This window comes from Balaenoptera physalus (genome assembly GCF_965194825.1).
Source record: "Balaenoptera physalus genome assembly, chromosome: 7".
In the NCBI taxonomy this organism is placed as follows: domain Eukaryota; kingdom Metazoa; phylum Chordata; class Mammalia; order Artiodactyla; family Balaenopteridae; genus Balaenoptera; species Balaenoptera physalus.
The window spans coordinates 50,679,598-50,696,235 of NC_138886.1; the positions used below are offsets into that span (position 1 = coordinate 50,679,598).

Below are 16,638 nucleotides of genomic sequence, written 5' to 3' on the forward strand. Positions count from 1 at the left end.
CAAAACTCACAAAGCAGGTCAGGTGTGTGTATGTGCAAATGTGCATGTACATGTAGTTGTGCATGCACAGGACTGGAGTATTTGATGTTATCTGCCTAACCTCTCTGTTATAAAACTGTTTTCACAAACAAGCTACATATTGAACCAAAAGTCACTTTTTTTGGGGGGGGGACAGATCTATGTACAAATTTTATTTGCATCCACTTACTATTTCTGTGAGCTTGGGTAAATCCCTTAACTCCCCTAAGGTTAACTTCCTTATTTTTTAATTGAAGTACAGTTGATTTACAATGTTGTGTTAGTTTCAGGTGTACAGCAGTGATTCAGTTATCTCTATCTATCTACCCATATATATATCTAACTATCTACCTATCTATTCTTTTTCAGATTCATTTCCCTTATAGGTAGAATCAAAAGTCACTTTTGAGGTGATTTTAAAATATTTATTGAACTTCCAAAAATGATACTAACCTTTTGGAACAAATTATGGCCTTCAATGGTTTGTTTCAAAATATCTAATGCAGGGATGTGACACTGTGAAACTTGAAGTTTAAGCACCAATTCTAAAATGCGTTCAAAGGCAAGTTTTCCTTTTTGGGTCCTTTTGCTGAACAGTGATTTTCTATGAAGTAAAGGTAAGAATAATAGTGTCTCAGGGATTGCTCAAGTGTTCTGAATTTAAATCTCTAACCTCTGGGGAGAGCTTCTTATAGAGAAAGAAGGTGAATTTGTTAATTAGGTAATAAAAGATTTTGGATCACTCTTTAAATCCTGCTGTTACTTTTCCTCTAAAAATGATACATTTTTACCTTAAAGAGTTTGTTTGGGGGGGGGGGGGCGGTCAAATGGTTCTTGCTTTTGTTTCCCCAGGAGTGAAAATCTAAGGACAACCAATGATACTGTATAACTCAAGTATAACAAAGCATACATGACATATATATATATTTTTTTTTAAAAACAATAATTTAAAATTTGTAGTTTGGGAATTTCTTATTTCAAATAGCAAATCAGTTTAAAAATATGTAAACCATGATATCCTTCTATACAACTTTAATTTTTTTTAACCTACTAGTAAAGAAAACAATCCTCCTGATTGCTTCCTCTAATATGATAATAATGTCTAAAGCCATCATTTTAAGTAAACATATCGTTTGATTCAAAACAAGTGGCAACCCTAGCAAGCTGGAAAATAGGCTTTATCTCAAAAAACAAAACCAAAAAAGTCTGTTCATAAGGAAAAGACAAAAAGGACTTAAATTTAAATGGAAAAAAAAAATAGAAAGTAACAGAGACTTGAGAAAATGTATTTGGTTTTCTCATCTGTTAAATGGGAATAATCATTGCATTTACCTCACAGGGTTGTCATGAGGATTAAATAAACTCATTACATTCAAAGCATGGAAAATAGTGTCTAGGCCCTTATTGAATACTCAATAAATATTAGTGCTAATTATTATTATTACTATTGGCAATTGCTCATGTTATTAGACCATCTCTTGCTTTTCTACTAGGGAAAGCAAACAGTCTTAAAGGGATCACAATCTTGTGAAAATCCTGCCTGCCGAGCAATGATAGCCTGATTTCACAGAGGAAGTACACTAAAAAAATTGCTCAAGATTCCCCAAATCCAGAAGTAAGAAGAGGTCATTACTGAGGGATCAGTGTTTCTGATTTGTGAAGGGAAGGCTATCATCTAAAAAAGAGATAAGGCTTGTTCTGCATTTTCCAGAGAGTAGGACTTGAATTAAATGGTGTAAGTTCCAGAGGGAAATGTCTGCTCAGTGTAAGAAAGACTCCAACGTCAAAAACTCTCATCTTATAAAAGGATAGGCTGCCTAGAAGGGTAGAGTATACTGTTACTGAGTGTGAAAGTAGGAGTTTCATCAGTCATGGATAATAAAGAAGACTCCTTAGCAAGTCCACACTAGATGACAATAATGACAACCACCAGCACCACAAGGATAGTAATGATAGTTGATACTAACTGCCCAGCACTGCTGTAAGGACTTTACCTATAGGGACCCTTACCTCAGCCACCCAGCTCCACAGTCTGTGTTTTTAACCACTACCTCCCAGTTCGGAATCCTGAGCAAGTTTACCTAATCTCTCTGTGCCTCCATTATAAGTGAAGACACTTATAAAATGAGGATAATATGGCACTAATCTCAGAGGATACTGACGAAGATTAAATGAAACAATACATTTGTTTAGCAGCTAGAACAGTGCCTGACATGTAGCAAGTACTTTATATATACTTTTTAATATAAAGGTCATATCAACTTTTAAGAAAACCTTTTTACTTGAATGGCAAGGTAGGGAAGGCATAAAGAACTGTCTTGGCTACAGTGAGCAATCTGACTCAAAAAAAATTTTTTTTTTAAATCAACTAAATGGAACTCAAGGCTTGCTGATTCAGGATTGAGCCTCTGAACAAAATGAGACATGAAAAATATGGGCAAAACTGCTAAAGTGAGAGTTCTGCAGTGAGATCAGATTCTCTGTATACTTTGTCATGGATGATTGTAACGTAAGACCTTGGGAAAAAACGGCCTATTCCATGACCCATTGCTGACTTCTCTTAGCATCTCCAAGATCTTGGCCAATCACTCAACTCCACTTTCAGTCGAATCCTTATTTGCTTCACACACTTGACTTTACCTAGTTCCCGCTTAACCAATTCCCAAACTTAGGTCAATCCAATCTACTTCTTTTGCACCTGACATCCAATTGCAACCTGTCATCCAATGTGGCCTAATAAAGCTCCTACTCACCCTTGGCACTCCTTTACAGATTCTCACAGAGGCAGCATTAAACCTTTACTTCATTCAAGCTTCCAAATCTACTCCTGCCCCACCCTCAAACATCCTACACTCCTTAAAAGTTGGAAAATAGAAGCAATTAGACACAAATTCTTTTCACTTTTCATATACACCTTCCTCCAAACCCCTAAACTCCTGCAACACAAATCAGTTCAACATTTACTGCTATCTTTGCCTAGCCTTTTCACTCTCCTTCCTGTTGCAAAAGAAAAAAAAAAAATATTCTAGACAACCTTTCCAAGACCAACTCTTTCTTTTATTCTCTGATGTTACTCAGGAAATATCAGTTACATCATCTTCTTCTGTTTGTTGTTTTGGCAACTATTCCCCCCAATCTCCCACTTCTCTCTTGGATCTTCAGACTTTTTCTACTCATCTAAAAACATGCCAATAAGAAAACAATTCTCAGTCCTGTTTCCCTCATAAGCCTTGACCCTTTCCCCCTTATATGCCAAATAACTAAGAGTGGTCTCTTGCTGTAGGTATGTAGCCGGCTGAACTGATAAATGTGAACCACTGGAAGGCAATCCCATACAGGTTATTCTTGATTGCAATCAATCTTTTAAGTATGCTTAAAGGTTCTGACATCCAGCAGTTGCAGATTTGGTGACCATTAATTATATGTTCCATTTACACTGTGTTTTTAAGAAACATAATAAGGGAAAATACACAACAGAGGCTTGTTATATATGACAAACTGTACTTTAACTCAATGTTGATATGTGCTTTGGGGCTTCTAGCACAAAGTTTATAGATTAGCAATACTAATACCTTAAAAAGGTTTTTTTGAGGATAATTCTTACATGAGCTAAGCCTTTACATTCTATAGAGTAACGACTGAAGCCATGAGCAATAATATAATAATCTAAATTGTCTATATAAACTCTTAGAGCCTTATCTGATTTAAAACTTACCACCTATATAGAAAAATAAACTTATAGAAATAAAAGTTTCTCTATACCCTCAGGGAAAAGGATCTGGTAAAAGCCCATAAAACAGGAGAACAAGACGTACTGAACAAGAAGAAAGCAAGCCAGTGAGGGTGCAGCACAGAAAGCAAGGGGAGGGAGAGGCAAGGCCCAGACTGCACAGGGCCTCCTAGGGCAGAATTAATACATTTTGGTATACCATAAGAACAACAGGAAGCAAATGAAAAGCTTTAAGCTGGGAGATGGAAGGATCAGATCTGCAATTTTAAAAGGATTACTGTAGTTGCTGTATGGAGGATGAACAGGTAGCCAACCAGAATGAGTGTGAAGGGACAAGTGGGAATTAGGGGAGGCCTAAGAGAGAAGTGATGGTAGGCTGGATCCAGGTGGCAGTACAGATGAAAGAAGATAGATTCTGGAAGATAAAATCAATGAGATTTGGTGAATGATTAGATATGAGGGAAAGAAGAGAGATGTCAGTGAGATGTTGGTTTCCTGAATTTATATACACATATACATGAAATGCAGAGTAACATCTTGTATAACATATAACGAATTATTAACAGAAATCACCTATGGGTAGGGAAGATGAATTTTACATAGTAAAAGGCAGACTTTCTTTTTTTTTTTTTTTTTTTTTTACTATATAGATACCTGCATTGTTTAAATATTTTTATAAGCAGAAGGTATACATTATTTCATAGTTAAATTCAAATGCAATAAAAAGAAACAGCATTTTCCTGGGTAAAAAGGATAGGAATGGCATTTTAGGGAAAGGAACAATTTAATCAAAGGTACAAACACATGAAAGTACACGGCATATTTAGAGTATCAAGTGGTCTAGTGTTTACAGAGTAAGAAGGGAGGATGTGTAATTGGGACAGGATGAGCAGAGGATTAAACCTGTGTTAGAGTACAGCCAGCTCATGAAGGACCTTATCGTATGTCAAGTTAAAGAAAGCATTCCCTAAACTGTAGAAAATGGAGAAGCATATAAAGTTTTTAAGCAGGAGGACGACAAACTCAAGTTTATATTTTAGAAAGATCACTTTAGAGGCAGTGTGAAGACTGGGCCAAAAGGGAGGTAAGAAAATAGGCTGGGAGATCACTTACGCCGGAACTTAAGCTAAATCAGGGCAACAGAGATAGAGAAGGGGAGACACAAGATTCACTTCACAAATAGACAGGACTTGGTGATTGAGCTGGATGTGACACACAGAGAAAAGGGAAAGTCAAAGATGCTTCCCATGGTTTGAAGAAATTAGATAGGATGACATCAATTTAGGTAATCCAAGAACAAGTTAAATGAAGAGATAATAAATTTTGTTTTGAAGATGCTGAGGTTAAAGTACCTCTGGAAGCAGGTCAAAGTGCCCAACAGGAAGTTGGACATATACGTTTGAATTTGAGGAACAAGGTCAGAACTGGAGCACATTAACCCTATTACCCAGAATAGAGAATTTTAAGCCTGTGGACACAATCTTACCCTCAATGTAATGCACTGAATTCTTGAGGCAACTGCCAAAAGTTGACCAGTTCCATTTATTCTCATAGTTGTAAAAATTCCACGTAATTGTTAAAGTCTCTGTAGGCAATAACTTAAAGTGAGCCGGAACATTTTGTCTCGGTTTCTTGGTCTCTCTTTTATTGTTTTCCCCTTCCCCTTTTGTTTGCCATTCTTTCTATCTACCTACTTATCTAGTTAAGGAAGATACAGGAAATATAAGGAAGTATAATATAAAAAAATTTGTTATTAAATATTTTCATACTTTGTCTTAATTGTAAAAGGCAAAGAAAAGAACATTTCACAATTCTACCTTTAACAAAACCTAAGTTAAATAATGATTTACCTAGGTGACTCTCCCCTGATTTTCTCTGGCAAGTCACTGCCCCTGAATTACACGACATCCCCCAGGCAGTCAACTCCAGCTGTAGCTTTAACCACAGAGGTTCCTGAAACAATTCCACGGTCCTGTTGTTGCCTACTGTCAGAAGTTTGAGTCACACTGTACCTTTGTCTAACCGATGATGCCCTAGTTTCTTGGGAGGTGGAGAGGAAGGACCTGTTGGCAAGGAAACAGCTGCTTCCTTCCTGAGCCAGGGAAAACCAAGAAGGTGACAGATGGGCAGAGCATAAAAGCAGCCAAAAGTGGCGCTGGTTCCTTGTTGGCAAGGGTTTTCACTGAGGCACAATTGGGTATTTTAAAGCATATTAATGATTGAGAGAGTTTCATCTGCCTGGGTGCTCTGCTGAAGTTCAACAGGGCTTCCCACACATTTTCTACAATGGAAAAACTTTTAAATTTGCAGTGGTACAAAGAACCTGGCCTCAGCCTATGCACAGTGGGCTAAAACTGCAAGGCACTGTCCCATTTCACTTTAGGATTATGCCCAAAAGAATGCACTTTCTGGTTTAAAAAAAAAAAAAAAAAGAAATTCTGTATAGTAGTTATATTTGTACAAGTTATTAGAATTACTATTAAAATTTCATTAGAAAATGTTTTTTAAATACGTTTACTTTTATATATTTAATTTTAAAAGATTTGTTGCAAACTTTTATATTCTGTTCTTTTATCACCGTCCCCCATCCACTTCTGTACCCAGAAAATTAAATATTCAAGGATTCCTGGGTAAAACAGACAACCACTGGATGGATAAAACTAACATTTTAAAAATACCTGTACATAGGTAAGTTATTGTTCTTCATCAAATAGAAATTAGCAATCACTGAAAATAACATTAAAAATTAGTGTGGGCATGAAGTAGGGAATTTTAAAACATCAGTTTACTATGCTGATTAATTCAACATTTATATTTGCATCAGAACTTAATAATCGCATAAATAAATAGAGCTCTCAGTTATTTTAAAAAATCAAGGGATAACATATGTATTTAGACATATTAGCAGCGTAAAGATGTATGCTTCAACACACTTATTGGGAAAACGTCTGAAAATATTACTACACTGAATTCAAGGGCACCCGCAGGAATCTGACATAAAAGTTCTCTAGAATACCAACATTTCAGGAAATTCCAAAAAAGGAAAAAGGGTAAAATAGGAAATAGCCTCAAATTAATCGACAAAGTTCAGTGCTTGTTCCAACTTCATTTTTCTCTTCATTGCAAAGACAAAAACAAAACCGAGTCTCAGGATGGGTGGGTGAATCACTTAGATGAAAGTTCATCTACTGGAATAAATGGAGAGGCCGCTTGGGCAGGTGACACAGGAGAGTCGGTGGTAGTGCTGACTTTCGCTGGTGAATTACAAGAAGATCCGGCACTGCTGCTGTTTCCATCAAGGGTATCGGAAGATACACACACACCAGGATCTGACAGCTGTGCAACGTCAGAAGAAAGCATGTTGGTGATGCCCTGGAAAAATCTCTTTGGCTGATATTCAGTTTCCATTTCACATTTTCTTTTCAATGGTCCAAGAACACTTGGTCTAATGCAATTAATTGGACTCTGGCTTCTCCGGGTAGTAAATCGGGTCGTTGGGCTGGGAATAGGACTTGGAGGCAATCCATTGCTACTCACAAAACTTTGCAAGGATGGTGAAAAACACTGCTTCCCAATTCCCCGGGTGGGTGACGGCGCTGGCGACACCGGAATGAAATCGATGCGTTTCGGGGAGGCGGATTTCTCCACGTCGTTGTCACTCAGGCTGAAACTTTCCTCCCAGGAGTGGCTTATCTGCATTGCGTTCTGCACCTCGCGCTCGTGGACGGTCTCTCGATTGATCAAGTCCATGCCCTCCTCCTGTTTGATCTGGTGCAAGCGGCTGCTGTGCATGCGGACGGGGGAGGCCGGTAGTAGCAGGCCGTGGCGGTTCGGGAACGTTGTGCTGTTTCGCCTGGCGCTCGGCGCCTCGGCCTGGAACACCGGCGAAGTGTCACTGAGGCCGTGGATCAGGGGGGCGCTGTTAGACCTCCTGAGGCCCCCGCCGCCGCCGCCGCCGCTGCCGCCGCCCTCCGCCGGGCTCCCAACCGTGCCCGGAGGCAGCTCCAGGTCCAGCTCCATCTTCTCCTGAGCCATGTCGCGGGCAGGGAGGCGGGGGCGGTGCTCAAAGACCTAGGATTCCCATTCCCCGCAGTCCAGGGCCGCTGCCGCCGCCACCGCCACCGAGAATCTGTCAGCGGGCTCGTCCCTCTGCGCATGCGTGCCCCTTGGCGCAGGCGCCCTGCAATGTCTCTCTTCGCGGCGCCCGCTTAACGCATAATAGCTGCGCCGCAGCCCTAGGGGGAGGGGGGAGGAGTGGTTGGGCCACCGGTCAGTACGTTCCTTCCGCAGAGAGCAGTGAGCGCAAACCTTCTTTAACGCACATTAATAAGGTTACCACCATACTCAGGAGTATATATTTATAAAATTAGAGCTCTGAAAGAGAGGCCCTTGGCGATGTGGGGCTGTACGATTAGGAGTGGAGTTCGTCCTAACCAGAGAGGCCTTCCCTGAGGAAGGGACCATCTCCTGAGATCCCTAGAAGCAGGCCAAAAGGATGCGGTGTAGAACTGCCTGGGAAGCGGGAAGCGAGGGCTGCCAGCTGGGTGGCTGGCGGGAACCAGGAAGGGAGGGAGTGAGTGTGGCCTGGAGTGGAGAGTGAGCTGGCGGGACGTGAGGTGGTGGACCTTGATCCTGAGAACAATGAAAACTCGGAAGGTTTTCCAGCCATGGGTATAATGGCGACTGAAAAGGTCCATGGCTGCAGTCCGGGGAATAACGTTATTGGGAGATTAGAACCTACAGAAAAAGACCAGAGAGGAGGCAATCCTCGGGGCCAGAGATGATGGTAATTTACAGTAAGGCGGTACTGTAGGAGAGGAGTTGGAGAGAATGGGAAAATCTGGGAACTAGGTCAAAGAGGGAAAAAACCAACCTGTATTACTATTGTTTTATTTAGAATCATATTTCCAGCACAAACATATGTGCTCAATCATATTCATTTAGGATGAGGAATTTAATGAGGGGAAAACCAATAGGTCCTTGAACTTTAAAAATAAAAACACAATACTTGGCTGACGTAAGTAACATAAACTTTCATTATCATTAAAAATCGGTTTATATTTATTCTTTAGTGTATTCAGTCAGATTTTTCCCCACATAACCAACTATGTGCCAGGAAATGTGGTAGGAATTAGGTCCTAATATGTAGACATTTATTTTCTATTTGTGGGGGAAGAGATAAATACATGGGCTATTTTTCAGATACTGGTAAGCCTTAGGAAAAAATAAAATAGGGTGGTGTGATACAGCACTACTGGTAGAAGGGAGGGGGCAATTAGATAGAGCTGGGATCTAAATGACAAGAAGTAAGTCCTGCGGACATCTGGGGGATGAATATTCCTACCATAGAGACTAGCAGGTGCAAAGGCCCAAGGCAAACGTAAGTGTGGTGAGCTGGCAAGAAAAGAAAAAAGGGCCGTGCAGCTGAAGCATAAGGGGGAGAGTGGTATGAGAGGGTAAAAGAGTTTGGCTCTTATTCTAAGTATGATGAAAAGCCACTGGAGAGTTTTAAGCAGGAGAGTGATATTATCTGGTTTATGTTTTGGATATCACTTTGGCTCTGTGGAAAACAGGCTGAAAGAGGGCAAGAGTGGACACAAAGATGGATTAGGAACCATGGCAACAGTACAGACAAGAGATTATTGGACTAGGGTTGTATCAATGGCGATGGGGGAGAAGTAGATGGATTCAGGATATGTTTTGGAAGTAGAACCTATAGGATGTGCAAACGGATTAGATTTAGATGGTGAAAGAAATAGATAATTCAAAGGCAACTCAGAGGTGTTTTACTTAAACTGGGTAGATGGCAGTATCATTTACTGAGATAGGGAAAGAGTGCATTTAGAGGAGTAGAAATTAAGAGTTCTGTTTTGGTTGATTTGAGTTGGAAGTGTCTATTAGATATCCATGTGCCTAGGTGAACTGAAAGAGAGCTTAGTGATTTTTGTTTGGCCTCCTTTTTGCAGTTGAAGAAAGTAAGATCCAGAGAGGCCGGCACAGTCAGCATCACATAGCTTGTTTAGTAGTGGGAACCAGTACTAGAATCCAGTATGAGAATCCTAGTCCATACCCTTTCCACTGTCTCTCAAACAGCTTTTATTTTGAAGTCCCCATAGAATACAGATCCTGATAATGAAATAATGTTGATTATTCATACCTATCATTATAGAAACTGATTTAAATTTTCCAAGTGCCAGACACTATTCAAGGTGCATCATATGTAGAATCTCATTTAATCCTCACACTAACCCTAGGAAGTAAGTAGCATTGTTCCATTTTGCAGGGGAAACTGAGATGCAGGGATTCAGTAATGTGCCCAGGATGACAGCAAGCGGTGGGACCTCGCCCTTCTGGCTCCAGAGCATGGGCACGATGGTGCCTCCTCCACGTGCAATAACATTTCAGACTAGGAGAAACCACTTCCAGATTGTTTGCACCTTTGTGAGTGCAGTGGTATTTGAGACAGAATTTGAAGGACAGGTAGAATTTTAACAGATATTTTATATAGAATTGGAAGCATGAGTATAAAATAGCAAATTTGGCTAATACATAAAGTACATGGAGAAGAATAGGTAATGGGAAAAAGTTGGAAATTAAAGTTGGAGTCAGAGAATTGGAGCTCTGAATGCCAAACAAAAGTGCCTGTATTTAACATGTGGGGCAATAGGAAGCCGTTGACAAGAGGAATGACACAATGAGAGCTATGCTTTAGGGCCTGCCAGGTGGATGGATTTTAGATAGAGGGAAGTGGAAGAATGGAAGGTGGAAAGAACCAACATTTTCTAAGTGCCCAATGCTGCCAGGCCCTTTAAACACTCTATAGTTCCACTTAATTCTCAGTGTAATCCTATAAAGCAGATACTGTTATGCTCATCTTATAAAGGGACAAGTGAGGTTCAAAAATTGCAAAAGGCCCTATAGCTACATGGAAGAACAAAGATTGGAACCAATATGAATCAAGATCTCACTTGAAAACCTATATTCTTTTTGCTGCTTTCCCCATGAAACAAGGGACAAAGGATTAATCTCCAAAATATACAAACAGCTCATGGAGCTCAATATCAAAAAAACAAACAATTCAATTAAAAAATGGGTGGAAGACCTAAATGGACATTTCACCAAAGAAGACATACAGATGGCCAAGAGGCACATGAAAAGATGCTCAACATCACTAATTATTAGAGAAATGCAAATCAAAACTACAATGAGGTATCACCTCACACCGGTCAGAATGCCCATTATCAAAAAACAGAAACAATAAATGCTGGAAAGAGTGTGGTGAAAAAGGAACCCTCCTGCACTGTTGGTGAGAATGTAAATTGATACGACCACTATGGAGAACAGTATGGAGGTTCCTTAAAAACCTAAAAATAGAACTACCATATGACCCAGCAATCCCACTACTGGGCATATACCCTGAGAAAACCATAATTCAAAAAGAGACTTGTACCACAATGTTCACTGCAGCACTATTTACAATAGCCAGGACATGGAACCAACCTAAATGTCCATTGACAGTTGAATGGATAAAGAAGATGTGGCACATATATACAATGGAATATTACTCAGCCATAAAAAGAAATGAAATTGAGCTATTTGTAGTGAGGTGGATGGACCTAGAGTCTGTCCTACAGAGTGAAGTAAGTCAGAAAGAGAAAAACAAATACTGTATGCTAACACCTATATATGGAATCTTAAAAAAAAAAGAAAAAATGGTACTGATGAACCTAGTGGCAGGGCAGGAATAAAGACGTAGACATAGAGGATGGACTTGAGGACACGGGGGTGGGGGGTGGGGAGGAGGAAGCTGGGGCGAAGTGATTGTAGCATCGACATATATACAGTACCAAATATAAAATAGATAGCTAGTTGGGAAGCAGCAGCATAGCACAGGGAGATCAGCTCGGTGCTTTACAATGACCTAGAGAGGTGGGATGGGGAGGGTGGGAGGGAGGCTCAGGGGGAGGGGATGTGGGGATGTATGTGTGCATGGGGCTGATTCACTTTGTTGTACGACAGAGACTAACACAGTATTGGAAGCAATTATACTCCAACAAAGATCTATTAAAAAAAATAAAGATGGAGAATTTGATGGCTAACTCTGAGATGAAAAGAGGGTCTAAACTAAAGTTGGGAAAAAGGAGATGGATATGGAGACCGGAAGGTAACAACCCAGAACCTGACTGCCTGGATGTACGGAGGATGAACAGAGGGGAGTCACAAACAACTGAAGTTCAAGCATGAGCAGCTGCAAGAATGGTACAACAGTACTGAATAAAAACAGGAGAGAGGAAGAGCTTCTGGAAGAAAATCAATATTGGATAAATAGGAAAAAAGTATTAACTATAGAGCTTATTTTATAATATCCATAGCATATTGCTCATTTGCATATTACTAAATTATTTCTATCAATAGTATGCCTCAAATGTGCCAACACTGTTCATCCATGTGTGGATAAACACAATAATTATCTTTACTAATAAAGCACAGAGATGGTGATAACTGCAAAATCAAACATACACCTATTAGAGATCTTCACTCATTTCCCTGTTTCTACCCTTGTCTCTACCGTCAATTCTCCACCCTATGTTCAAGGTCATCCTTAAAAATAAGACTTGAAGAGTCACTTCCCTATTCAAAACCCTTTGGTGGATTCCCACTCAGGGGGGTAACAAGCTGAGGTCATTACAATGACCTATAGAGCTCTATCTGGGTCCCTGCCATCCCTCTGCCTACCCACCTCCAACAGCTCTCCCCAGTCACTGCCTTCCTCCAACTGCAGAGGCCTCCTTGCTATGCTTCGGCATCCTCCCCCTCCACTTAGCTTACTCTTCCTCCAGTGGACGTCAAATTGTTCCATCCCTTCAGCTCTCTGCGCGAATGACCTTTCCTTGTAAAAAGCAACAACAGTTCCCAACACCAAGTCTACACTCCCATCCCCCTCACTCTGTTTTCATTTTCCTCCAGAGCACCACATGACAATATGTATACATTGTTTTCTTGCCTCATCCTCAAGAAGGCAAGCTCCATGAGGGCAAGGCCTTTGCTTTGTTCCTTGCTATAAGCCTAGTATCTAGAACAGGGCCTGGCACATAGCACTCAGTAAGCAGTTGTTGAGTCATTGTGCAAGTGAATGATGAATGAATGAATGGACTAACGTAGCTCTGTCCAAAAGGGAAGAGAACTCTGGTATTTGAAAGTCCAGAAAAGCCTAATAGGCTTTTCTAGACTGATTCTAAGTGCTCCTTACACTGACAATTCCTTTTCTCATATTGAGAATATCATTATTAGTTCCAGTGCCCTCCAGCCCATGCAGGTAGGCTACCCGAACAAACCATTATGTGAACCAAGACGTTAATGTCCTAAGTTTCCATTCTTTTTAAACCATCTGCTTATACACACTTGACAGAGTTAAAATGCTCAGTGCTGAGGATTCTAAGCAGTGTTTACTATATTGAGTTACTGCTTCATCTCAAAGGAATAAAAGATAATGAAAGAAAAGAACAGCCATAAAATGCAATTCAGCCTGTTGCAAAAATAATAGCAGCAGGATCTAGATCTTCCCTAAGTCAATTCACCCTTCTGGTTTCACTCTGGGTATGAATTAAATACCACACTTAGGAGTAAGTCATAAAGTCAAACATCTACTCATTAAACTTTATTGTGATTAATATTTTATTTTTTCAAACTAACAGGTAGTTTCCTTTTAATTCCTAGGAGCAATTTTTTTTAACTCAACATTTTATTTTTGAGATTCAACATAATGTTGCTGTATAGTATTCTACCCTTTAAATATACCACAATTTATTTATCCATTCAAACACTAGTGGAAGTTTGCACAGTTTCCAGTTTGGGGCTACAGCAAATAGGAGTTCTATAAACATCTAGGAGCAATTTTTGACTATTAAACCCCCAAGCATATAAAACGGCAAATATCCACCTCTGAATCCATATTGAATGAATGTGAAATACAAAAATATGTGTACATGTATAATCTGAGATAAGGTGGAAAATGTCTTCATATCCCACATTAACTAATATCACCTATCTAGAATAAAAATATTGCAGAGGAAAAGTGTACTTTCAAAGCATAGGAGCTCAGGAGTGTTAACTGGTACAACAACTTAGGGAAAATGTTTGGCAGTACATTATACTACCTACTAAAAGAAAATATATGCATGTTCTATGATTAAGAAATTCCACTTAGGGGTATATATCCAAGAGAAATGAGTACTTATGTCTACTGAAAGCTATGTACAAGAATGTTCCTTGCATTATTATTCATAATAGCCCCAAACTGGAAACAACCCAAATGTCCATGAACAGAACAGTTAAAAACGGTGAACACATTATACAATGGAATTCTTTACTCAACAAGATGGATGAGTTACAGTACAATGTTGAATGAAAGAAATCAAACACATAAGAGTGCATACTCTTTGACTCCCTTTTTATGAGGTTCAAGAACAGCCAAAAGCAATCGATGGAGGTAGCAGCCAAAATAGTGGTTACCCTCGGGACTACTAACTGGGAGGGACACAAGGAAATGTTCCATATCCTGTTCTGGGTGCTGTTGACACAGGCATCAACATATGTAAAAAATTATTAAATAAGTACTTAAAATGTATACACTTTATTATGTATCAAGTTAGTCCTCAAAATGTTATCGATATAGAGAAAAACAGAATGGGAACTTGGAATGTAAATGGAGGACAAAACAGAATAAGAATATACTTTAGTCGGGATGAAGATATTTTGTTCAAACGCTAACCACGAGTCTAACTCTAAACTGGAACGCTAAGCTTCCAAATCTCTCTGACACACAACATAATCAGTGGAAGAATAGCTAGTTGGCCTTGACAGGACAAAGAAAGGAGACAGAAACACACACATACACCCTTCAAGCTGCCTTTCCCTGGGGCCCTAAACACCAATAGCCTCCAGGAGCCCCACACAAACACTGGACACTTGTCTGAGGCCAGTTACAGATCACCAACAGAACCATCGGTTCTCCTTGGCCCTGTTCCCAAAGAGCCCTGAAAGTTACTTATTTCTAAGAAGGCATGAAAGAGGAAATGAAGCCCATTTCATAGCCTTTGACTTTCTCAACTGCAATCCGTGTATTCTGTTCAGTCAGTTCTGCAATATCCTCCTAAGCATAATTCATGAAATGAAACAGAGTTAAAGTAACATCAGAGGAACTCAGTGGGGGCTGTTATTACATATGGAAGGAATGAGAATTGTGCTTGAGGACGCGACTTTGGCCGCAAGGAACTTATTTTGTTATCATAATGAAAGAAAAATAGTAGATGATCTCAGAAACTGTTATCAACCATTTACTGTACACTTACTGAGAGCCAGTAAGTACAGAGACTCTTCCTAGCATCTACCCTCGAGGTTGCTTAATCTAATCCTTAAAACTTTAAAGCAGCAGCAAGGATTAGAAGATCAAAGCACAAGCTTAGTAAGGGGCTTTTGACCCCCTCACCTTTCATTTTCGATAACTGCTAAAAGCCATCACGCCATTTGCATGGAGCTACAATCTTTATAGGGAAGAAGTAAAAAGGCAGAAAGGGGGCCTCAGAGGCCTGATAGAGGAACCTTAAACAGCCTAGGTCCTCACCAAAGTTCAAGCAAACAAATATATGTGAATTGTAGTTATTTTGTTCTATTTTTTTCAAGGGAGAATATCAGGGAAGATATTAAAAGTAGCCATCCAGCCCCCACTCTCTACTTTAAGTCCTTCGAATAAAGTAGAACAATGAGTTGGTATCATTTTTTGATCCTCGCCAATTTTATACATTTTAGGCAGTACCCATTTTTTAGTGACTTCTCTTTGGCATTAAACTTCTCCTAGGCCATAAACCAAGGTTATGATTGTTGTCCTTTACTGTTTTCATGTTCCTCTCTACCTGTCTGCTATCTTCCCCTAAAAGATTAACCCATCTGGCAAGCAAGAAAAAAGAATTGATGTCTTTACGGATAATGTATAAAGTTAACTTTAAAACATGCAAAAGCTGCAAATCTAGTTGGATGATATACTTGGGCCTTCCAGTTGGGTGTCTGGGAAACTTCTAAAAGGGCTCAACATATTAGTGCCAGTAGGACTATAGCAAAAAAAAAAAAAAAAGGTACCAAACCTGGAGTCAGACAATCATACTTCCAGCACAGTGACCTTGGACAAGTCTGTCAACTTCTCTGGGCTTGCTTTTCTCATTTATGAAGTGGGGACACAACCTCTTTGTTGTAAAGATCAAACAATCTATGTCCCATAATAGGCCTTGCAAATGGTAAAGGCCCTATGCAAACAGGCTTCTCTCAATGAAAATACTTAGTGCTATGATCGCAGAATGACCCTGCCTACTCTTCCGCTACTCACATCAAAAAGCTTCCTTTGTTTTCTTGCTTTTAGTTTGATTCTGTGAAATAAAGTTCTCTCCCCGCCTTCTTCCCTAAGACCATTAGTAATTTTTAGAGACACACAGTTTCTGTGGTCTAAGAAGTATGAACTGAAAAGTTCATCTGCAATTAGGTGGACAATTTCTAAGAAGGAGAAATAAGAAAAACCACATTTCTAAGAATTTCACTCTCTGAGTCTGCCTGAGAAGAGATGGACCCCACAGGGTGGAGAGGCCATCAGGAACTAAAAATGTGGCTAGATCAGTGAATCCTATTCCCCGCAGCAAGTCATTTGTCTGTCCCCAACAGCAGCAGCTACCCTCCCTGATCGCGCTGAACTTTTCAACTGGGACTAATCCCAGAGGCTTATTCTCGTTTATTCATTTTAAACCCTGTTTTGAATTCCTGCTGTCGTGCTACTGTCTTTCCTGGCATATAATGAACTGCACAGACACATATTTGGCTGAGCCTGATAAACAAGATGAACCCAG

The 16,638-nt window shown here is 39.8% G+C and overlaps 2 protein-coding genes and 1 long non-coding RNA gene across 6 annotated transcripts in view; 1 reads left to right on the forward strand and 2 right to left on the reverse strand.

The window, feature by feature from the left end:
* PIP5K1B (phosphatidylinositol-4-phosphate 5-kinase type 1 beta) overlaps window positions 1–16,638 on the reverse strand; it is a 330,783-nt gene that overhangs the window by 249,588 nt on the left and 64,557 nt on the right. The window lies entirely within an intron of this gene.
* The window catches only part of LOC309665021, a 201,621-nt gene that overhangs the window by 2,580 nt on the left and 182,403 nt on the right, over window positions 1–16,638 (forward strand). The gene's annotated exons all lie outside the window — the stretch shown is intronic.
* On the reverse strand, window positions 5,268–7,910 carry PABIR1 (PP2A Aalpha (PPP2R1A) and B55A (PPP2R2A) interacting phosphatase regulator 1). The gene has a single exon (XM_082471089.1). The coding sequence runs from the start codon at window positions 7,781–7,783 to the stop codon at window positions 6,914–6,916; it is 870 nt and encodes a 289-aa protein (XP_082327215.1). The 5' UTR covers window positions 7,784–7,910; the 3' UTR covers window positions 5,268–6,913.